The sequence below is a fragment of the Leptodactylus fuscus genome, chromosome 1, assembly GCF_031893055.1.
Source record: "Leptodactylus fuscus isolate aLepFus1 chromosome 1, aLepFus1.hap2, whole genome shotgun sequence".
Taxonomy (NCBI): Eukaryota; Metazoa; Chordata; class Amphibia; order Anura; family Leptodactylidae; genus Leptodactylus; species Leptodactylus fuscus.
Genome location: NC_134265.1, coordinates 281,911,861 through 281,936,589, shown reverse-complemented (window position 1 = coordinate 281,936,589; position 24,729 = coordinate 281,911,861). Strand labels below are relative to the sequence as shown.

Genomic DNA, 24,729 nt, shown 5'->3' with positions numbered 1-24,729 from the left:
TTTCTAATTTATTTTATTTCGATCCATTACAATTTTTACAGTCTGAAATTTCTGTCAGAGAACAATAGCAGTCAGACTCTCACTGCATTAGGTTAACCACTGCAGCAAATATAGTCTAGCTAGGCACATGTATTATCCCTTTAAATGTATTATGGCATCCCTTCAGTTTCCCCACTGTTTGGGAATCTGCAATATTTATTGTATGATTCTGACACAAACCGTTCTATAGATAGGTCATCAAAATCAGATTGGTCAGGTGGGGGGGGGGGGGGGGGGGCAACTTACAGTATCCCTACTGCCCAGATGTTGGCACTCACATGAGCAATGCAATGCTTAGGATTAAATTTTTGCATTATAAGTGAATTAAACCTGGCCATCAATACCCGATCACTATACGTGTATTTCCCCCAATTTTGACAGGATCGGCCGCTTCATTGCCATACCGTCTGTAGTGGCTGTGCCTGGTAATACATATAGCTCTGTCTCATTCACTTGGAACAGAACCGCGGCAAGCTGTATTACCACCATGCACAATTGCTACAGCTCTGTAACTGGTAACCAATGAAAAGGTCAGAGCATTCACCTGAATGCTATGGCCCCTTCCAACAGCTGACTAGTGGTTAACCTAATGTTAGGTCACCAGTATTAGAATCCTAGACAAATCCTTTAATCTCCTGCTGATCAGTTCCATCTTTGGCTGCTGGTCAGCTAGAGGGTGCTGGGCTTATTGACCTTTTAATATTTGGGATCCTGCTGCAGCTCCTTTAAGACTTTACAAGACCTGTCATGTTCCTTTAGCTAATAATAGGATTGGTATTTACACAGTGTATGAGAATGATGACATATTATGTACCTGGGATGTGGGTATAGCAGCATCCCGTCCTTGGCCGCTGGTTTATCACTTACTTTCACCTGCATATCATTACAATCTAGAAATTATGCTATTATCGCACATACTATGAGGACATGCAGGTGAAATTACTCAGTTCTTATATAGAACTAAAACAATGGCAGCCAGGAATGGGATACGGCTATAGCTGCATCCAAGGTAGATCGCATATCATCATCCACATGATGATATTTACTTTTTGCATGTCATTTGTATCTTATATTAGCTCTTAAAAAAAGTATTTCGATCCCCTCCGGAAGAGAACATGAAAAACAAGTACATTTAGCAGCAATTTTGTTTTATATATCATGGCCGACACTGAGATACTGACAAGCACTCAATACTGTATAAGGCAAAACAATTCTTCGTGAGCCTAGAAGACGGCAGATCAATCACCACTATGTAAGAGCTGTAATAAGAGTGAACAAAGGCAATTCAAGGAAATAGGAGTAACTGCAGATTGCACTTAATCTGTTGCTCCTATTCTATATCTGAGAAATCCAAGTCAATAACAGCATAAAGTTGAGTACAACGCTAACACAGATTAGAGTTAAATAGAAAATGTGTGTGTGTGAAATACAGTACTTTTATGCACTTTGGATTAGATTTCTTTCCATCTTCCCAATTCAAACAACCAATTTGAAAAGAATTTTAGAATCTAGTTCACTATAACCGTAATTGGCAAAGAAACTACATGCGGTAAATTCATCAAATACACATCTATAAGCACAAAGCATACACCATAGCCAAGCTTATTTAAAGAAAGAATCATTTACAGAATACCAAAGCACTCACTGCAGTTGGTTTACATGTCTAACCTTACATCAGAAAGACATTCTTCTCTAGGCAGGGTCCTTTCAACAGTATACGATATAAAAAAGAAAAGCTACAACTTAACACAATTCTACAAAAAATAATTGGACACTGTAAACAAACAATTCAAGTCATTTTTTAATTCAATATATAAATGTATTAGAACTCCTGCATAAGAAGGGATGTGACATCCTATGCTTTATTAGGTGTTTTTGTGCCTCTTTAGGGGTTACAATGCTGTTTTAGAACTGCAGGTAATAGAGAGCTTTCTTCATATGATATATTACATTATTGAAGCGTTAGTCTAATGAAGAGCAAGAACTCGTACTATATTGTTACCAGAACCTAAACTGGAGGCACTATGTATGCCATCAAGCTAAAAAAAACAATAAAATGAATACAAGCACACATAATATGGCGTAGTATTACTCTTATTAGAGTGACTGCTTATTAGTGTATATCTTGCATTTCATTCATTGTAAAGGTTAGAAATATGATGAAAAGATGTATAATGAAGTATTTTCATTTGTACAGTGCAAGCTTCATTAGTAAAACCATCACTGTACCCTTGACAAAACCCACCGTGGGCGAAAAGTCACTTTCTGTGTTAGTGGTTTAGGAGGAAATGTAAAATAGAAACTACAAAAGTAAACTGTAAATTCAACCAGAAAAACATTTGTAGCTACTCCAGTAACATCCACAGCAAAGAAAACTATAATTATTCTATATAGGAAGTGTCAAAACAATTCATTACCTATGGTACCATAAGTATACAATAGCACCAAACTTAGAACAAAGAGAAGATTGGCAACTATAGTATATACACAGTCCCGACTCATTAATGTGACCACCTGTCAAAATCCAGAATAACCACCTTTAGCAGAGCGGACCGCTGCGAGACGTGCAGGAAGAGAGGGGATGTTGTGATGATGTTCACTGGGATGTTGAGCCATGCCGACTCCAGTGCTGTGTCCAGCTGCGCTAGCTTATGCGGTTGAGCATCCATGGCGCGAACAACCCAATCGAGGTGGTCCCACAGATTTTCAATTGGGTTCAAGTCTGAGGAATTTGCTGGCCAAAGGAGTACGGTAAACTCATCCTGGTGCTCCTCGAACCATGCACGTACACTGCGGGCTTTATGACACGTCGCATTGTCCTGCTGGTAGATGCCATCATCCTGAGGAAAAACAATTCGCATGTAGGGGTGAACATGGTCCGCAAGGATAGATACATGCTTATGTTCATCCATCGTGCCTTCCACAATGATGAGTGCACCCAGATGGCTGATGACACGTGCCTTCTGAAATTGGTTATTTAACGTTGACGTCAAAAGTAGGCGGTGGTCACATTAATATGACTGGACTGTGTATTAACTAAACTTCCTGGTTCTTTCATTTACTTCTTTCTTGGTCATTCAGGATAATAAATTCACTAGTAATTGGCTTAGCGTATCTTATTTATTAAATCTATTAACTGCTATATATTCCTATTCTATAAAAAGTCTGTCTCCTATCTTTACCTGAGATAGTACACCACGGTGCTGAATGATAGGGACGGCCTTCATTTACAATTTTAAGCTCAGTATTATCGTCTTCAAATTGCAGGTCATCAGGTTTAAAACACTGAAGGGCGGGGTCTTCCCAATGATCCACCCCTGAAAGGGATAGTGTAAATCAAAAACTGAAACAGGGACTTGAGGAAATTTTTATTATTTTTAGGTATCAGGTTTATGTTTCAGACATGGAAAATATTAGGAAGGAGTATGAATGAAATAAAAAAAAAAAAATGTATCAGTGTACTATGACTCTTCTAGTATATCAGACTGAAGGTATATTGCTTAAATTGATGACGCTCCACACCTGAAAGAACAATACCCTACCCATCATACATACCGTATATACTCGAGTATAAGCCGACCCGAATATAAGCCGACCCCCCTAATTTTACCACAAAAAACTGGGAAAACTTATTGACTCGAGTATAAGCCTAGGGGGGAAAATGCAGCAGCTACTGGAAATTTTCAAAAATTAAAATGGTCGGGGTTTTTGGGTGCAGTAGGTGCTGAGGAAGGGGAGGGGGTGTTTTGGTTGTGTTTGTCCCTTCCCTTCCTTTTTTTCCCCCACTTGGAATTCAGCCTGGCTGAACATAGGGTATCTGCAGTGCTCCTATTAACCCCTTCTTGATGGAACAGGAGCACTGCAGATCCCCTATATTCAGTAGACCGGGCACTTTCAGACACAGGGATACCTAATATGTATGTGTCTCACAGTCATTTTTTACTTTTCTATGTATTCTAGGGAAAGGAGCAATTTAGAACATTTTTTTTAATTTTTTTTTGCACTATTTTATGGGAGATTATATACATTAATATTGTGGCTGGTCATAGACCCACCCTCCTAAAAAAAAAAAAAAAAAAAAAAATTTTTTTTTTTTTTTTTTTGCTGACTCGAGTATAAGCCGAGGGGGGCTTTTTCAGCACAAAAACTGGGCTGAAAAATTCGGCTTATACTCGAGTATATACGGTACTTCTAATCATTGGACAAGGAAAGCAGCTCAGCACTGACCTTTTACTGTGTTCATTTTATCTTAAAGGGAAAGTGCAAATCAGAAATGTAACTACTGTTGAAATCTAATCTTTATGTTCCTTATATTTGTTTGGTTTTCTTGTAAACTTTTTCATGTTACTTTCTATATTTAGCTCTTTCCTGTCCTGTAATGTAATAGATTGCTGAAAGGAGATAGTTAATGCTTGCCAAGGTACTATCACAATGCAGTGAGGCAAAAAAGACTACTGGGCACTTAGAACAGTAATGTATTACAGTAGCAGTATATTACAGTATGCTGTAAGAGCAATCAGAGGATCTCGTGTTTGGGTCCAATGTTGGGACAATGATTTGGAGAAGGACCTACAAGCAAAAGGTAAAGGGATCCCACCATACAAACACATTTTTTTCTTAGTAACACGTCGGAATAGCCTTAAGAAAGGCTATTCGTCTCCTACCTTTCGTTGTCTTCTCCGCACCACCATTCCGTAGGAATCCTGGTTCTTGTCGGTATGCAAATTAACTCTCTCGCAGCACTGGGGGCGGGCCCCAGCGCTCAAACAGCACTGGAGGCGTCCCCAATGCTGCCAGAGAACTCTCTCCAATGCTGCCTCCATCTTCGTCAGGAACGTCCTCTTCATCTTCTTCTGGTGGTGGCTTATAACTTCTACGCCGCAGGCAGAGCACACTACGCATGCCCACAGGCCACGAGAAAATGGCCGCTTACCCAGTATTCTAAGCAGCCTTTTTCTCGTGGCCTGGGAACTGCTTTGCCCGAGGCCTAGAAGTCTGAAACCTGCGCTGGAAGAAGATGATGAAGAGGACGTTCCTGATGAAGATGGAGGCGGCGCTGGAGAAAGTTCTCCCGCAGCATTGGGGATGCCCCCAGTGTTGTTTGAGTGCTGGGGCCCGCCCCCAGTGCTGCGAGAGAACTAATTTGCATACAGACAAGAACCGGGATTCCTTTGGAACGGCGGCGCGGGGAAGACAATGAAAGGTAGGAGACGAATAGCCTTTCTTAAGGCTATTCCAACGTGTTACTAAGAAAAAAATGTGTTTGCAGATGTGCTTGCAGATCTTGGCCAGACTCCTTGGGAGAAAATCTGGGTTACCTCATCCACACACAGCAATTGGAAGCTCTACTTGTAACAGAGTATCAGAGGTAAAAGAGGAGTAATCAGGACTCTTGTTGTCTCTTCTAGGAGTCCAGTCAGTATTATATCAGTACTGTAAATCCTGTCAAATTATATGAACCTATAGACCACAAACCTCAATATCTATCTCTATAATATTCTGCTTGTAGCAGGCAAGGTGCACTTTAAATGCCTGCTGTCTGTACATATAGTCTTATTGATTGTTATAGATAGTTAGGTCTTCGCATTATTTTCAGCAAGAAAAATCAACTATGTAGAAAGATCAAAGCATTGGTTAGTTTACTGACCACTGTATTTTCTTTCCATAAGACAATAGTGAATGCAAAAGTAATGAAGGTCATCTCTGTTAATGATAAGTCACGACAAACCTTTGTAATACACTTTTCTCACCAAGGGACTCAAAGCACAGGGAGTGTTGTGGAGTAGGGTAGTTGAGGCACTTAACCCCTCAAGAGAATCAGTTGTTTTATAGGAAGCCAATTTACCTAATGTTACTACCTATTTTGCCATGTTAAAGAGATCCTTTCACTATCTGCACAACCCAGAATCTTGTTCATCCTTTGATAGGCTTGTCTACACTGGTTCTGGCACAGCTGGAAATCTTTTCTCTAGCTCTCTCCCGAGCAATCAGTGCAGCTAGTTTGATTGATATGCCAAACTATACTCTCTAAGGTCAAGTATATGGTGGCAGACAGGTGCAAGCAAGGAAGTGGGACTCAGTGCTCCAATGAGAGTCAGATAGTATAAGAGCTCTGAGATACGTGCCCCTGCCTGACACCACCCACTTGAAAATATAAAGTCTAGTTAGCATATCAGTGTGTCTGGTAATATAGAACTCCTATAAGTACAGGTGCTGGAGAAGAAACTCATTCCATAAGTATACAATCACCTCCGCACTCCAAACTGAAATGAGACGAGATTTTTTTTTTTTCAGCCAAAGGTGTGGGAGGACCGAGACGTTAAAATTTTACACATTGTATGGATTGTTACATTGTGAAAATAAAAAAATAACATGCTTCACTTCAAACTGGAGTGCAGAGGTCATTGTATATTCACAGTTATATATATCAGGTACAGTAACTTTAATGACTGCTTGGGAAAAGTGGGGGCTAGAGAAGACATTTCAGCTGTGCTGGAATCAGTAGAGGGGTGCCTACTGGAGGGTGAAAAGAAACATTGGTGGAGGTGCTGAAAGATCCTCCTTTAAAGAAAAAAAACTTTTTGCTCTCAACGGATGCCTTTCTTCCTATACCTGGTAACTGCATGATCTGTAATTGTTTAAAAATTCTGCCCTCTACATTTTGCCTGCTGAACATATCAGCTTCTAGTATTACACCAATGGCTGCTCAGTATTTTCCAAATAAAATCCTATACCCAATATTTCTTATTTCCAGACACTCCACTGCCTGCAGACAAGATGCTTATTCCAGTAAAATAATAAAAGTACAGCAGTTTAGAAAAGGAGGAAAGATTTTCCTTGTGCAAAAATCATTAGACGCTGGTGGTTCCAGTGCTCTACGGAGTTTACAAAGCATCACTCAACCAGGCAAGTCAACCTTGGTTACACAACAAATTTCACTGATAAAAAACAAAACCTTTTTCTCTGAAAGAACAAAAATCTAAGTGAGAAGTGCCCTTTGTATTATTCGCAAAGGGCACCTTATACTTCACCTTTTCCTGCCCCATAATGCAATTACATAAGTGTTGTGCTCCAAAAGGAGATGTCCAACTAAATGGAAAGAAAAAAAATGAATAAAGCCAAAACATGGTGAAAAAGTAGGAAAACAAACATGAAATTGCCTTTCAAATTTGTTCTGTTACAGCACCATCACCTCTTCCAGTCCAGCAAGCATTGATAACTATGACAGTGCTGGAATGGGACACTCGTATAAAAGTAAGATATGTTCCTTTTCAAATTAATTGAAAAAAAAAAAAAACAGTAGGACAAAGAAACAAAGGATTCATGACGGATTGCTGGTCAATCTTGTCTGCCCTTATACGGTTTCCTTGTAGCTTAGGACAGAAATCTGCAGCTGCATTAAAAATAAAAACTATGAGCTTGAACATTTTAGCATCTCCACACTTGATAAAGGGGCTGAGGATCCGAAAATGCGTAGTGTTTTATACCTTTGTGGGAACAATAAATTTGTAATTTTTAACTTAACCTGAGTGAACGCAGTATCCCTTTAAGTTGACATTCATATTGGATGTGTATCTTGGTCCTACTAATGTGCACAAAAGCAAAATTGGGCTACCTCTAATTTAAATGGACAATGTCTAAAGTTCTTTTTACATAGACCAGATTTTCTGTTTGTTAACTGGTGTTGGTCAACAATATAGCATGCTCTTCAGTGCTCGTTGGTTCATGGGGCAATCATTGTTTGTATAGGAATGGATATTCTTTCCATATATTGCATTTGTTGGCAGTTCATCTTATATTTACACTGGTAGATGTGCTGCAAACCAGCAAGTAATGTTAATGCTGCATACAATAAATGACAAATGAGTAGTTTCTTGTTTGTTGTGTGATCAGGGACATGTTAATATGCAGTAATAACCGTTTCTATAAACATTAAGCGAGCGTTCACACTACCGTCGGTGTCTGACAGGTAGGGTCCGCTGCTAATGTCCGTTCAAAATCTTGCACGGACATTAGCAGAGGGTACTAGCTGTGTCCGTGACATTTTGCATTCATTTAAATGGAGATTGGGTGCGTTGTTTTACACTCCGTACCTGTCCGTAAGTGTCCGTTCCTAAAGAGGACAGGCACGGACTGTAAAACAACGCACCCAATCTCCATTTAAATGAATGCAAAATGTCACGGACACAGCTAGTGTCCTCTGCTAATGTCCGTGCAAGATTTTGAACGGACATTAGCAGCGGACACTACCTGTCGGACACCGACGGTAGTGTGAACGCCCCCTAATTTGCCAGCTCATCAGTCCATTCTTCTATTCCTACAACTGAACAGAAGAATGGACTAAAATTACCCAAATGTGGAACCAACCTCAAAGGGAGTCTACCACCTTTCCCAATAAAACTCAACTGCTATCACCACACTACAGAGCACAGTACACAATATTCCTTTGTTATGTATGTGATTGTTGTAAATTTGGTGAAAAACAACTTTTAAGTCTTATGCAAATGAGGCAGTTGGTGCACTGGGGAGAAACCTTCAGCCCTGAGATCACTGCTGTCATAGCAGTGGGAGAATCAACTCTTGCTGCATGGGATGGCAGAGGTCTGACTGGAAAGAGAGGAGTCCCAGGGAACTGAAGGCCTGCCCCCAGTTCACCAAATTCCTAATTTGCACAAGACATCAAATCTGGTTTTTTTTTCTCCAAAAATCTACAAAAGCGACATACATAACAGATGCATGAGGTTTAACATAGTAATGTGCTATGGAAAACGCTGGAGATGAATACGCTTCTAGGAAATTGTAGATCCCCTTTAATAAAATGTAGCATTTCATTTACACTCACATCAGATTCATTTTGTTGCTATTTTTATGTGAATATGTATATCACATGAGATTATATCACTACTACTATTAAGTCTATCTACCAAGAATTACAACAAGATATCATATGAGCTTTCAAAAGTAGCATACACAAAGGAACAAAAGAGCACAATGCTATATTTACAGTAAACAGGCAAGTTAATTTTTAAGGAGCTGCAGTTACAAAAAGAAAATGCCATCGGCATAAAGTTTGCTGACTTTGCTAAACTCTGTAGACTTGTCCTCCGGATAGGAGGGGCCATGGATCAACCGAGACGCCAGCATTGAAGCAGCAAATATTATGCCTACAGCATTCTGTTTTAAAAATGCATTTCTTTGCTTTATTCTATGCAATAAATTAAAGTACTCCTATATAGGAAATATGCAGCAAATATGCTCAGATGAAATTAAGTTTGAGGAATCATTTTCATTAGTGAACCTTATGTACTGTTTGTACAGTGTAAACAGATACTGTCCATTTACATGTATATATTTGCGTGATAACTGGAAATTTTAGATTTTGTGAATTTGATTGTTCAGACATATATTGTAAGCTACAGATACTGGATCTGAAAATAAATCATCTATCTATCTATGTTTTAGATTAGTATTAATACTAATTAGGATTATCAGATACAGGATTTTAAGATTATTATCTTTAAAACTAAAGCCCGGACTGGAAGCACTCTGTGCCCGAATATAGCTGAGCAGGCAGTCTCTGTGGTGGTGGCGGTCGCTGTGCAGTGCTGCACCCAGTAGTGTAGGGACCCACCATAAAGAAGTCGCCATGAAGTGGACTTATATACCTTGATCAATATGTATACCAAGAACTTCATGTTCCGTATTGTAGAATTTACTGAGAAGCACAAGATGTATAAGATTGGGATGCAAAGGCCATTTCCTTTTTTTTTCGTTTTGAATATACTCTGCTAGTTTTGATATCTTGTACAAGTTAATGAAAAGAGTAATACATGCATGATCCTCTCCCAAACACTTGCAGCACTAAACAGGGTCTGTTCTTCGGATGGGTGCAGCTCTCAGAGGTGGCACTCACATTTAACAATCATTTATGGCATATCCTAAGAGTTTACTCCAAGGCTTGATAATTCTGACCAATTCTTAGAATAGGACATCAATATCAGATCATCTGGCGTCCGGCTCCCATTTTAATCAGCCATTTTCAGCACAGTGTATTGAGCCAGAAGTAGATGATATCTCTGTACACTGTGCAGAGGATGTATTGTGATGCAGCTCAGAGCCCATGCACAGTTTCAGACAAGCATTTTTGCACTATGGATTTGTCGCAGCCTGTCTGCTGCTGCCTCAAGCTCATAGCATCATGAGAAACTATTATGTCAGGAGTTTAAATCAGTAGATCTCAGGTTAGTCTCACACGTAATAAATAGGTGCAAAAAAAAAAAAAAAGCATCCATAAAGCAATCTTAGGCTCAGTTAACATCAAGGAATAGCCATCTATCAGACCTATATGCATATATATTGGAGTATTGCTGAATGTATACTTCCAATAGAAGACTGACTCATGCCACTCTATAGCCAAAAGAATGTTAACTTTAACTAGACCATTCAACCCCTCCACCAACTCTTTGCATCATTGAATAAGCGGGTCTCCTCTGATTCCAACACAGTTGGAATTTTTTCTCTAGCCTCCACCATTCCTAAGCAACCAATGCCATTTCTTCTTTTTAGCACCCAACCTAATTAGATTCTCTGCTAGAGTCACCAGAGGCTAGAGCAAAAAAATTTCAAGTACAGTCAAATCAGTGTATCGTTCAATAGGTGCTGCTCCAGAGTGGGACTGGTGGAGGTAGTGAGCTGTGCTCTATAAAAGGATATTCCCCAAAACATTTTTATGACCTAATAAGTCATCTCACTAACATACAAATACAGATGTCATACTCTCGGCCTCAGAGTCACCTCACCAATTTCCTGATGAGCAACAGGATGCGCCAAAGCTGCACAGGGAGGAGGGGCTAAGTGCACAGGAGCCAGCCTGTGTTTCTAGCTATTCCTGTGTCTACACCCCATGACCTAGATTCCTGCTCTCAGATAGAGGAGAGGAGCTGCTTGCATTTCTGAACTGTCTTCTGTTCTCCCAGTTATCAGGCTAGCTAATTCAATTGTGTTCATTATGGCAGAGACAGGCAGTCTCTGTATGTAACACAGAATGGAGTTGCTGCTGCCTGTACTTCATAGTCCAATATGGGTGGGTGGAGCTACACGCTAATTTGGGGGTGGGGCTAAACGGCAGGTTGCATGTGAAACCCCAACCACCAAATGATGCAAGAAACCAGGAAGAAAGAAGATTTTACAGCAGTGAAGACTGGTGAGTATGCGGTGTGGGAATACCCCTTTAATATCTCCCTTGGTCTTGCCTTATTCCCACCCCTAATAACCTCCTTTCCATTCTGTTGGAAGATATTAAATATTTTGGACTCAAAAAGCGTCCAATTTGTGCCAGTTGTTCCCATGCAACTTCTCAGTATTGCTATGTCAGATCAGTTCTGATCTTCTGCACTGGTCCAAAGGCCTACACACCTGGTTTGGTTGCTGTTTCATCTACAAAATGAACATACCCCTACACCCGCTGAATCTATTCCAGACTTTGCTCATGCATGCCAGTCAACCTGGTTTGCAGCACTCTACCACGACCTGACCAGATTTGTCTGGGCTAATAAACTGGCCAGATTGTCTAGATCTATATAATTCCTTCTCAAGTCAGTAGGGGGTTGTGAACTTCCCACATTAGGAGATATTATGAAGCTGCACTCCTCTAGGAAGTGTTGGACTGGTGCTGTCATGAGTTGATCAAGCAATGGGTTTCTCTGCAGCAATGTGTAACTAGGGTCTTTTTTCTTCTCTCCCTTGGCTATGCTTCACCCGGTCAATACACATGTCCCCTACAACCTGTGAAAGAAAATTTCAAATACTCTCTGCTGGGATGTAGGTCCGCAGAGGGCACCCACTTTCATCTGTTCTGTTCCTACCCCTTGCCCTATTGGGAAGAAGTACACAACATTCTCACACAAGTCTTTCATATTTCCACACTAGACTCCCCAGCCTTTTTCTTGATGCAGTCTCTGACCTCTCACTCCAACCCTACCGTAAGTCTTCCCTGAAACATTTAGTTAATGCAGCAAGTACCTGTATCCCAGCTCTCTGGGCGTCTCACACCCCTCCAAAGCTCTTACACTGGGTATGCAGAGTGAAAGACATTCAGAAAATGGAAGACTTCACAGCCTACCTCAGGAATACACATGACTTAATTCCACCTAGACCCCATGGATCATGTTTCAGGGCACACAAGATTACCAAGACCTCATGAGAACCTGGAGAGGCAATGAGTGGCCAGCTGAGAGAGACCACACTCCACCCCTTCCATTTGTACCCCCTTTTTCTTCTTCTCTTCGGCTCTCTCTCTTCCTTCAATTTCTCCCTTTCCTCCTTTTCTACTTGGACTTTCCTCTGATGGTTTCCTTCAAACAGCTTCCCTGACTCCTGCCTACCCTACCCTGGCTCCCTTCCGAGTTCAAAGATCTTGTTGTATACCTGGCTTGATTACTCCCAAGGATTCTCCTGTGATCTAAATGTTATTGTGTTTATAGGTCAGTTACTTCACTGCACACATTCCCTTATTGACATTTATCACCGACTCTGAAACATGCATTTCTGTTTGAACTGTTATGTTTGTATTTTTTTTTTTTAATTGAAAATTTAAATAAAGAATTTATTAAAAAACAAAAACAAACAAAAGGAAACAAATGTGACACACTCAGTGTTCCTGCATATTATTCACATATTGCACCACTCATCTTGTAAACTGTGGATTTTGTGTTTATCTCTAAACTAGAACCACCACCAATCACGAGAACCGGTTTCTTTTTTGCTTGGTAAGAATTAAGGAGTGGTCGATTATGCACACTAATTTATTCAAAAGACTACCAAAGATCATTATGTACAGCGCTCAGCTAAGTCCTGCATTGCCTTAGAGTTTCATTAGAGCAGTCAGGCACATGCTCGACCACTGCGCCAATTAAATTGGAGGGTAAAAGGAACCTTGTTCTTGTGACAAGTGGAGGTTCCAGTGGTTTGGCCTCCACCAGACAGACACTTATCACTTATTCTGTGAACAAGGGATAACTTGTTATCTGGGTAAAATCCCCTCAAGAAATGTTTGTTTCCACAGGACATGACAGAATGCCGAAGCTATAGCAAGTATAAAATCACAGGGCGTATAATGTTTGTCAGGTTCAAGGAGGCATCTTTTTTACCATTCTACCCCTTAACCACTGGATTGCCAACACAGAGCATGTTATCTGCATAGCAGCTTCCAGCTGAACCTTGTCCACACTCATCTCTTCCCTGGTTTGAAGGTCAGGGAACAACCACTCTGGATTGACAATATGGCTCTATTGTTGTATTGTCATTTCTCCTAGATGTGAAGGAACCTAGTATGTGTAACATAATTGATCTATAAGCAGTGTTATAGGAATATTTTACATGTGGTATTGATTTGTACTGCACACTATCACAATCTATGACATATTATTTGGCATTTACAAAAAAAAAATTTTAATTTTTTTATCAGTTTGATATGATATTTGTTGATGAAGTTTACATGAGTTGATCCGAAAACTAATACCAAAAATAGGAAATCAGTCGAAATGACTTCACATTGAAGGGTTTTCCCCGAGACTAAACTACTGATGATCTATTCATAGGATAGGTCCTCAGTAGCTAAATCAATGGGAGATTGCCACAAGGACCCCAACCTCTTCAATGAATCTAAGAACTTTACAGAGATATTGTATCCACTAAGTCACATCCTGATTGTTCGCACTAATTTATAAATCTAGATGTGAATTGGAAATTGAACTGTGCTATTTCGCCAAAAGGTTCAAAAGAAAAGAAATACATGGATGGAAAAATGGATATTAAAAAAAAGAAGAAAAAAAAACAAGAAAAGAAAAGTGTGAACTTACTATGTATACCAAATAGGATACCAATAAATCTCGCCATATATGATAAAACCGCGTACATACATATATGAACAGCACAGAAATGTTAACAGTTACAGTTGTAGCTTGACTGCCTTGCTGGTATATCAGCCATGTAAAGTGTGTTACACCTACAGTACACATTCTCAAATATTTAGGTTGGCGGCATTATCAGTAGCCATATAAAGTGTTCTCCATGGCTGTGCTGAATTAGAGAAGGTTATGTTCAGGTGTCTCAGATCATCTTACCATTATCTAGTTCAAGACAGAGGTTGTACACAGCAACTGGCCTCTTGCTACGTTGTCTCCGTGACTGTCTAGGTGGAGCACGAGGGGATATAGATGTGGGCTCATTTACAGACTCATCAGGAGGGCTTGAAAAAATCTAAAATCAAGAATATAAAATATATTTTTATATAGCAGACATATAAACTGGTGTATTTTATCACAGTATAAGATATGTGCATATATACTATAGATGCTGGCTGCATCCATAAATAAATATTACATACCTGTCAGGTTTACTACATACTTGTATTCCACATGCAATAACGTTGTAGCATGCTTTCTTGAAACTCTGCATTGTGTTATCCCTCTGTTATTCCTCCTGGAAATGTAGAAATTAATTGACAACTGGGTGTAACCATTCCCCTTGTCTACAGTGTGGATCCTTACAGTCTGCCAGTGTCAGAATTGATTGAATAGTTCCGCCATTAAGAAATTCATACATTTCCAGGGGAATAACAAAGGAATGACTCAATTGATACAATGTAGAGTGGTAAGAAAAGAAGTATCTTATGGGGAATAAAAGTATTTACTAAAATAGATATACGAAGAAAACAGGCTAGGTTCACACTAGTGTCTGAGTGTATGTACGACTCATCTTAAAATCAGCGGGGAGACAAGTTTTACAAGGAGGATCTTTCTCTCTTCTGTTTTCAGTGGAAACCGAGCGGACCCCATTATAGTCAGTGGGGTCCGCAGGTTTCCGTGTGTAACTGCTTTTTAAAGAGGACCTTTCATGGTTTGAGGCACAGGCAGTTCTATATACTGCTGGAAAGCACTATATAGCGCTGTACTGTGAGAGCGGGGAGGAACTCCTCCCTCCCTCTGTTCACAATACTCGTCCATAGACTAGTACTATCAGGAGGGGAGGGGGCGTTCCTCTTCCCTCACACAGTACAGCGCGATAGGCGCTGCTGTGGAGAAGGACGTTTCTGACTGACTGTCAGAAATGCCCTTCTGACTGTAAAGAGCTACGGTACCGGGACCGCTAGCTCTTCACCCGGGGCACAGATCGGGAAAGCCAACAGTGCGCTCAATTCAGAACACTGTTGGCTTTCCAGCAGTATATAGAACTGCCTGTGCCCAAAGCCATGAAAGGTCCTCTTTAAGCGTTTCAACACAGAAACCCAAAAGCTAGGGTGAACCTAGCATTACAACTCCTTTTTAATACTTAGATGCTGTAATGCAATAAGAAAGATATAGGTGTATCAGTTTTTTCTTTGAACCATTTAGTACAATTCACACAATATGGAGTATTTCTTGGCTGAGAGGTCCAGTAGAACATTGTCTGATCTGCACTGCATTCTCTACACTCAGTGTGAATGAGTCACAGACTTATTTACAGGTTTTATCATTTCCATTTATTTATACAGTGCAATATATTCACGCTATACACGTAGTCATTACTTACGTCCCTGCATGCGCCTCAGGGAAGCTAACAATCTAAACTTTCTATTTTTTACCAACACACAAAGTTTTGTCAGGTTATAGAGAATCCCGTGAAACCATCAGTATGAAGTTATTGTGGAGAAGGAAACTTGAAACGCACGCAAGTAGCTGGAGAACATCCAAGATCTATGCTGATTTTTTTCCTTCATTGGATTTATACCACTGATAACATTTAGGGATTATAGGCTCATGGCCATTGGTTAAAGGATATGTCACTACATCGTCCACTCAGGATTGCAGATATGTGAATAACCAAACCCAAATCCAGTGGCATCTAAATAGGGGGCATGGCATGTAAAACGGGGAGAGTCTTAAAATAATCAATCATTCATTCATTAATCACAATTGAGGTAACATTTTCAAGAATTGTGTTTATGATTTAGGTAATTATCGCCCAGCCCTATCTCTGACAGTAAACTCTGGTGTATGGAACTGTACATTGCTCTTAGATTAGAAAAAATATACCATTAAATACACTTTTTTGCACTGTACATGAAAATTCAGTCTGCTGGCCAGGTAGACAAATTGCTTCCTTACAAATCCTCACTACCATTGTTCAACAAAGTCAACTATCACCGCAGCCCTCCAGCAGTCGGGGCTTTATGGCAGAGTGGCCTGAAGGATGCCTCTCCTCAGTGCAAGACCTATAAAACCCTGCATAGAGATTGCCAAAAAACACATGAAGGACTCCCAGACTATAAGAAATAAGATTCTCTGGTCTGATGAGACGAAGATTGAACTTTTTGACATTAATTCTAAGCAGTATGTGTGGAGAAAACCAGGCACTGCTCATCACCTACCCAATACAATCCCAACAGTGAAACATGGTGGTGGCAGCATCATGCTATGGGGGTGTTATTCAGCTGCAGGGACAGTACAACTGTTTGCAATTGAAAGAAACATGAATGCAGCCAAGTGCAGAGATATCCTGAAAGAAAACCTCTTCCAGAATGCTTTGGACCTCAGACTGGGCCGAATGTTCCCCTCCAACAAGACAATGACCCTAAGAACATAGCTAAAACAGAGGACTGGCTTCTGAACAACTTTGTGACCATTCTTGACTGGCCCATCCAGAGCCCTGACCGCAACCCAATCGAGCATCTCTGGAGTGACCTGAAAATGGCTGTCCACCAACCTTCACCATCCAACCTGATGAAACTGGAGAGGATCTGCAAGGAAAAATGGCAGAGGATGCCCAAATCCAGATGTAAAAAACTTGTTGCCTCATTCCCAAGACAACTCATGACTGAACTAGCTCAAAAAGGTGCAAATACTCAATACTGAGCAAAGGGTCTGAATACTTATGTCCATGAGATATTTCAGTTTTTCTTTTTTTAATACATTTCCAAAAACATCTACATTTCAGTTTTTTCTGTCAAGATAGGGAGATGGGGTGCTGAGTGTACATTAATGAGGAATAAAATGAACTTTTTTTTATGCTAGCAAATGTCTGCAATGAAAGAGTGAAAAAGTTAAAAGGGGCCTGGATACTTTCCGTACTCACTGTGTAAAAAATAAATAATTATATATATATATATATATACATATATATATATATACACACATATATACACACACATACATATACACACATACACTAGAGATGAGCGAGTATATTCGATCGAATACCACCGCCACATAGATCCCAGTGCAAAAAAGCGCCAGGGTAGGTGGGAGGGGCAGTAAAAATTCGATACCCCAGAAGTTTTTTTTTGCAACGGGAGCTGTTCGATTGAATTCACTCGCTCATCTCTAACACACACACACACATATATATACATATATATACATATATATACATATATATACATATATATATATATATATATATATATATTAGGAGAAAGGTAGCCCAACAAATTTCTAAAATATCTAAGGTCTAGTGGTCGAGTTTATTTTTTACTCAGATTTTTAAAATAACAAATAGAGAAGGGTAATTTCCCCATGAAACACTTCAGAGATTTAGGAACATAGAAGTAAACCGTACATTTCACCACTAGACACTATTAAAGAATACATGCAATAAACATTATCTTCCCAACCACATCTGAAAACAGTGTTCTACTAGATTAACACATTGCTCAAAAAGAGCTTGTGGCATGTGATGTTTGTGGTCTGTGGAGAGTAGAGGAAGTACTTCACCAGGAGGGGAAAAAGCTAGCAACAAAAACACACAGCCATTCCTTACCACATCGATTTGTAATACCGAGGGTGTGCAGTTTTGACACACTAGAAAATTTCGTTTTGTAAAGATCTTACAGATGCAGCAATCAAGAATAGAATGTGCAAAGGGGTTTCTTACATTCCACTCAAAAGCTTCATGCACACAACCAAGTGTGCAGTCCAAGGTCCTGGCAATGCTTTGCTCCACTCCATTATTTTATAGGATCTGCTCTAAATATATTGGAATGGAAAGGAGCATTGGACGATTCTTGGACTGCACACTCGGTCGTCTGCAATAAAATGCACTATATTTGTCATGCATTTAGAAAGAGGGTCTCTCCAGCGTCCATCAGAACAACTTTTGTCCATATACACTATTAGGCCAGGACACCACGCTGTGGTGTAATAAAGGCAAAACATTTCTGTGAAAAACGCCACAGAAAAAAAAAAAAAAAAAAAAAAAGTGAAGCCTTTGTGCCACAGTCGTTTCTCTGACTTCCGAGATGCTGAGGCCTGTGATTGAGTCTGAGCGGGTCACATGGCATTGAGACGCATAGACACAAGCGCCACGACACTGCGTGACTCATTTGATGTCAGAATTGCCAAAGAGGGAGTCATAAAAGAACCCAGGAGCGGTGCGTACGTTTTTTCTGTTTGATCACTTTCCTAGGTCCTCTAGTTATAATATTCTGGGATCTGAAGAGACCCCAGAGTATAACAGCAGTTTCAGCTTGGCTGTGTTCAGTTTGGCTGGAATTTAAAGGTGCAACTGTGGGAGGTTCTCCTGGGGAAAATGTTGTCATAAAGCCATATTTCCTTTGTAGGTTAGGCTAAAGACATGGAGTCTGGGTTTTGTGTGCTAAGCAGGGATACATTACACATAGTCCTAGGGTCTCCTGCTGTGATAACCAGATTAGCACAGGAATGCTAGTAGAACTAGGGACATGACAACAAAGGACTTTGATTACAGAGCAGAGATCCCACATTCCTGAAGCCAAAAGGCTGGAAATACATAACTGGGGCTTTCATCATCGCACCTGGTAAGGACCCAATGAAGTGCGTTAGTGACCAATCCCTCTCTAGACTGCTGAGGCCACTGATTCGTCTCGGCGATAACATGAGCTCACAGCTTTTGGCACTGCAAGCTGTAGCATGCAGCAGAAAGGGTATTGGAGACTGACAACAGAGCAGCAGGTAAGAACGAGTTTGCCTTCTGTTCTTCTTTAACACCCAGCCTTCCAACACAACAGAGGTTGCTCCAAATCCTGGACATTTATTTTAACTTTCAAAATTGTACTAAAAAAAATTACGGTATGTTGAAATCACATGGGCACATTTTGTCTCAAATAGTTTTAATAAAAGAGGCAAAACATAGAACTTTTAATGCTCAGTCAAAGCGGTTAAAATTTAGAACCTCAAAAAACCCAAGTTACTTGACATTGATATTCTTCTCAGTTTCAGCTAAAGGACTGCAATGTTAGAAAAGTGGAAGACAGTTTCTAAAAAATTCTTGAATTCACGTTCTTGCATATTTATAACAAGCTGATGCTTAATTAGAAATGTAGCCATTTGGAAACTAACACATGAAAACAAATTCAAAATAAAGGAAATCTTCATTTCCATTTTTAAAGGGTACCTGAGTTTTCACCAGAAGTTGAAATATCTGCCTTACTCAACAGTCTACTCTCTACTTGTATAAGCCTTCATACATTGTGTCCTATCAGTTTTTCTGACTGCGAAACCAGGGTTTTATGCAGCTAAAAAAAAATCCTTGACACAAAACAGAACAAAATCAAAGTACAATCAGTAGAGCTATGTGCTATGACTAATATCCTATAAGCAATAAAACTAGTCACAAATAAATACATTCACCTTGACATTGGGGAAAGTCTGTGCAGAAACATTAAAAACTGTGTGCATCCTCCAATTTCTATTCACTGTGTAAAGAAAGCCTACCCCCTTCCTCCTGCATTCACGGTGAACCGGTCTTGCTTTTGAAGGTATATATGGACAGAAACTCCCTAGTAACAGGAAGTGAACAGCCTATTAAGCTAAAGGGTAGACCCCTATACTGTAGATATCTATAGCTGTCTATTAGTACAAATTCCCCCTTATACAGTATCTTAGGGGTGAGCACAGGAAAATGGGTTTGAATGCCATCCACACGTTGCCAAAAAAAAAAAATATATATATATATATATATGTGCAGTGAACACACTGCGTATTTCTAAACCGTTGCGGTTTTGGAATACATAGCATGTCAATTATACTTATGGAAACATCCCTATTAGAGATGAGCGAACACTAAAATGTTCGGGGTTCGAAATCCGATTCGAACAGCCACACACTGTTCGACTGTTTGAACGGGTTTCGAACCCCATTATAGCCTATGGGGGGAAATGTTCGTTTCAGGGGTACGCAACATTCGATCAAATTCTACTTACCAAGTCCATGAGTGAGTGTCGGGCTGGATTCTTCTCCCTGTGCAGTGTCCCCGCATCCTCTTCCGGCCTTGAATTCACTCTGCTAGGCATCGGGCCTAGGCAGAGCCGACTGCGCATGCCCGCACTACAAGAGTGAATTCAGAGCCGGAAGAGGACGCTGCGCAGGGAGAAGACTTCTAAAGGTAAGAGAAGAACCAGCGTTAATTGGCAATGTATAGCATTCGGCCAATCAACGCTGGTTCTGCATCGAATCTTAACTTCGAACAGGTAGTAGTACTCGATCGAGTACTTATTTCGAATACCGTAGTATTTGATCGAACACCTACTCGATCGAGTACTACTCGCTCATCTCTAATCGCTATAGGTATAATGGAAGCACAAAGTACTTTATTATTTGCTGCAGCCGGCTGTGGGGCCTTAGCCCAAGTAGGTTTCCTTTTCTTTAGGACTCACCTGGTAAACTATCGCTGGTGTTTGAAATTGATTTCACTGATCCAAAGAGCCCTGAGACACAATACCATCCATGAGTTTAATTGAAAAACCAAAAATGTAATCTTTATGAGACTTAAATTCAATTTGCATGATAACTTTGAATGGTGTGTGTGTATACGTGCATATACATTTCTAATCCCTTACATTCCCTTTTAGCCCAGAGTTTACCTTTTGAGTAATGTGTTTACAGGGGTTTTCAGGACTATGTAAGGGGGATGTTTTACGACATTTCCTCCAACCTAATGTCAACTATAAAACAAAAAAAAAAAAAACCTATATATTTCCAAACAAGTTTATCATGGTGCATAGGTCCTCATTTAAAATGGGTACGCTGTTCAACATACATAAGTGTATTCAGGAGGGAAGGGGTGTAATTTTGACCTATTAACACACTGATGAATACTTATATTAATCATAACAGCGTATTTACATCATTCATAGCTCACATCCGCTGACCTTCATTTTTATAGTGTTGTGTATGAAAGACAGTAAATAGGAGACAGTGATTTCTATTATAATCTGTCCATGGTATAAAGACTTTTTTGTGTAGGATGTAATACATTTGCTTTCACATAACAACTATTCAAAATCATTGAAAGAACTTCTCTATCTTCTCCTTTGTTCCCATCTTATATTTTACTTGAAACAACCGTGACAAATTTTCTGTAAAATAGGGTGGCGAAAAATAGTGTCGAGTTACAACTTTTTTGCATATAAGATTTTATTAACAGCTATAAGAAAATAATACTCTATGCTACAGAGCCAAAGCCTTGGCAAAGTGTCAACAGCCAGAGATCACATCCACACAGAAGTCTAGAAAAGTCATCGAAACGTCAAGCTTTATAAACCACCTGCTTCAAAACAACCATCACTTTTGTGGAAAGACTTGTCACTAGATTTAGATTGCAGTTTTGGGGGTTCGCGCCCTTTTAGACACAAGAAAATTGGATAAGTAGATACTTATGTTGGATAATTCCTGGGGGTCAGTTAGGTTATGAATCTGTTAGTTAGTCAAGGATCACACCAAACTTGGCTTAAAGGGGTATTCCCATCAACATAATCAGATCTATATTTGTAGATAATTAAAAGTTAAACAGTTTTGCAGACAAAGTAATTAAAAATTCTGCAGCGTTTTAAAGATTTTCTCTAACTATCTTCGTGGTGACAGTCTGTTGTCTTGATCAGTTGCCAATGGATACGACCACAAATGCAGAAACTTTCTATGGTCTGGGACTTGTCAGGAACCCAGCCATGATCTTCTTATTGTAACTGGGTTATCAGGCAGAGACACTACATGTATCAGAAGATATCCCGGCCACAATAACGAAATCATAGCTGATTTTCTGACCTTATAAAGTTCCTTCATTCATGGTCGTATCCATTGGCAACCGATCAAGACCACAAGACTGTGACCACAAGATGTTTAGAGAAAATCTTTAAAACTCTACAAAACATTTAATTACTTATATTTGCAAAAATGTTTAACTTTTAATTATCTACAAATTTAAAATTAAATGATGTACTTGGAATACCCCTTTAAAGAGGACCTTTCACCACCTCTAACAAGTCCAGCTCTTTGCATTATTTACAGTAATAGGCGCTGCTCCTCCGATACTGGCACAGTTGGAATGTTTTCTCTAGTCCCCACCAGTCCCGAGCAGTCAATGCTGTTAAGTTTGGTGGCTAATATGTTATTTAGGCTCTGCACTGTCAGGAGGGCGGTGTCAGGCAGAAGAAGACGAGGGGAATGATTCTGAGCTCTGACACCGGCTGCCTCTGACTGGGGCTCTGAATCACACTCCTGCCTGACACTGCCCTTCTGACATTACAGAGCCTAAACAGCACATCAGGCCCTTGTTGTTTGGGAATTGTGGGGGGTTAGAGAAAAAAAAAAATTCAACTGTGCTGGAATCAGCGGAGCCGCGCCTATTAACATATGCTAAGAACTGTAATTGGTGGAGGTGATGAAAGGTCTGCTTTAAACTGTACCGTGAAGCCACGTCATGCCAAAAAATAAAAATTATGCAGGCCTTAAGAACATCATAAAGCATTTTAATACTAAAGTGAAAAATGTCAACAATATTCTTATGAATATTAAATATTCAATAAATATATGTGTAATTAATAGAGATGAGCGAACACTAAAATGTTCGAGGTTCGAAATTCGATTCGAACAGCCGCTCACTGTTCGAGTGTTCGAACGGGTTTCGAACCCCATTATAGTCTATGGGGAACATATACTCGTTAAGGGGGAAACCCAAATCCGTGTCTGGAGGGTCACCAAGTCCACTATGACACCCCAGGAAATGATACCAACACCCTGGAATGACACTGGGACAGCAGGGGAAGCATGTCTGGGGGCATAAAAGTCACTTTATTTCATGGAAATCCCTGTCAGCTTGCGATTTTCGCAAGCTAACTTTTCACCATAGAAATGCATTGGCCAGTGCTGATTGGCCAGAGTACGGAATTCGACCAATCAGCGCTGGCTCTGCTGGAGGAGGCGGAGTCTAAGATTGCTCCACACCAGTCTCCATTCAGGTCCGACCTTAGACTCCGCCTCCTCCAGCAGAGCCAGCGCTGATTGGCCGAATTCCGTACTCTGGCCAAACAGCACTGGCTAATGCATTGTATTGGCGTGATGAAGCAGTGCTGAATGTGTGTGCTTAGCACACACATTCAGCTCTACTTCATCGGGCTAATAGAATGCATTGGCCAATCAGCGCTGGCCAATGCATTCTATTAGCGTGAGCTGAGTTTGCACAGGGGTTCTAGTGCACCCTCGGCTCTGCTACATCAGATGTACATCATCTGATGTAGCAGAGCCGAGTGTGCATCAGATGTAGCAGAGCCGAGTGTGCATCAGATGTGTAGTTGAGCAGAACTGGCTCAGCACTGCTAAGTCTCTGCATTCTCATAGGAATGCATTGGCCAGCCTTCGGCCAATCAGCGCTGGCTCTGCCGGAGAAGGCGGAGTCTAAGGTCGGACCTGAATGGAGAATGGTGTGGAGCGATCTTAGACTCCGCCTCCTCCAGCAGAGCCAGCGCTGATTGGTCGAGTTCCGTACTCTGGCCAATCAGCGCTGTCCAATGCATTCCTATTGGAAAAAGTTTATGTCACAAAAATCACAATTACACACCCGATAGAGCCCCAAAAAGTTATTTTTAATAACATTCCTACCTAAATAAAGGTTATCCCTAGCTATCCCTGCCTGTACAGCTATCCCTGTCTCTTAGTCACAAAGTTCACATTCTCATATGACCCGGATTTGAAATCCACTATTCGTCTAAAATGGAGGTCACCTGATTTCGGCAGCCAATGACTTTTTCCGATTTTTTTCGATGCCTCCGGTGTCGTAGTTCCTGTCCCACCTCCCCTGCGCTGTTATTGGTGCAAAAAAAAAGCGCCAGGGAAGGTGGGAGGGGAATCAAATTTTTTTGGAGTTTGCCACGTGATGTTCGATTCGAATCGAACACATCGAACAGCCTGATATCCGATCGAACATGTGTTCGATAGAACACTGTTCGCTCATCTCTAATAATTAACCATTCCTTCCAGAATTTGGTAGATTATTTAGGAAATATGCTATAGACACAGTGGGTGGCTGAGAGGACATCTAGATGCAAAGCCAGGCCAACCAAAATCCTTCCTCCTTGGCCTCCATCTTCTCAATCACAATGTGGTGGCCCCAATAACCAATCATCTTGTTGCTGCTGCCTGAGACCTACTGCTATTCGGGCACATATCCCTAGCTCTCAGAACTAAAAGGGTCCTAGTAAAAGGAAAGTGCCAGACAGCAGGCTAATGACAGGACCCCAGGACAGAAATAATCAGGGGCAGGGGCTAGGCCGCAAAAAGTTATATTGGTGACATTTTATGAATTTGGAAAGGAGTGTAAGATATGATTAGGATTACTGATGGGCTCCAGGCACACCAGTCCAACACTGAGCCCCCCAGTGCCAGAATTTTCTATGATGCTGCT

At 40.5% G+C, this 24,729-nt stretch overlaps 1 protein-coding gene across 2 annotated transcripts in view; it reads right to left on the bottom strand.

Annotated features, from left to right (window-relative positions):
* Positions 1-24,729, bottom strand: part of ARHGAP10 (Rho GTPase activating protein 10) — a 168,459-nt gene that overhangs the window by 37,060 nt on the left and 106,670 nt on the right. Inside the window, exons 19-20 of one of the 2 annotated variants that reach the window (XM_075288192.1) lie at positions 14,163-14,298; positions 3,222-3,356 (exon numbers count right to left, since the gene is read on the bottom strand). In XM_075288192.1, the coding sequence (XP_075144293.1) occupies positions 3,222-3,356; positions 14,163-14,298 (271 nt within the window). The remainder of the gene's footprint in view (positions 1-3,221; positions 3,357-14,162; positions 14,299-24,729) is intronic. The other variant, XM_075288199.1, reaches the window with a different exon arrangement.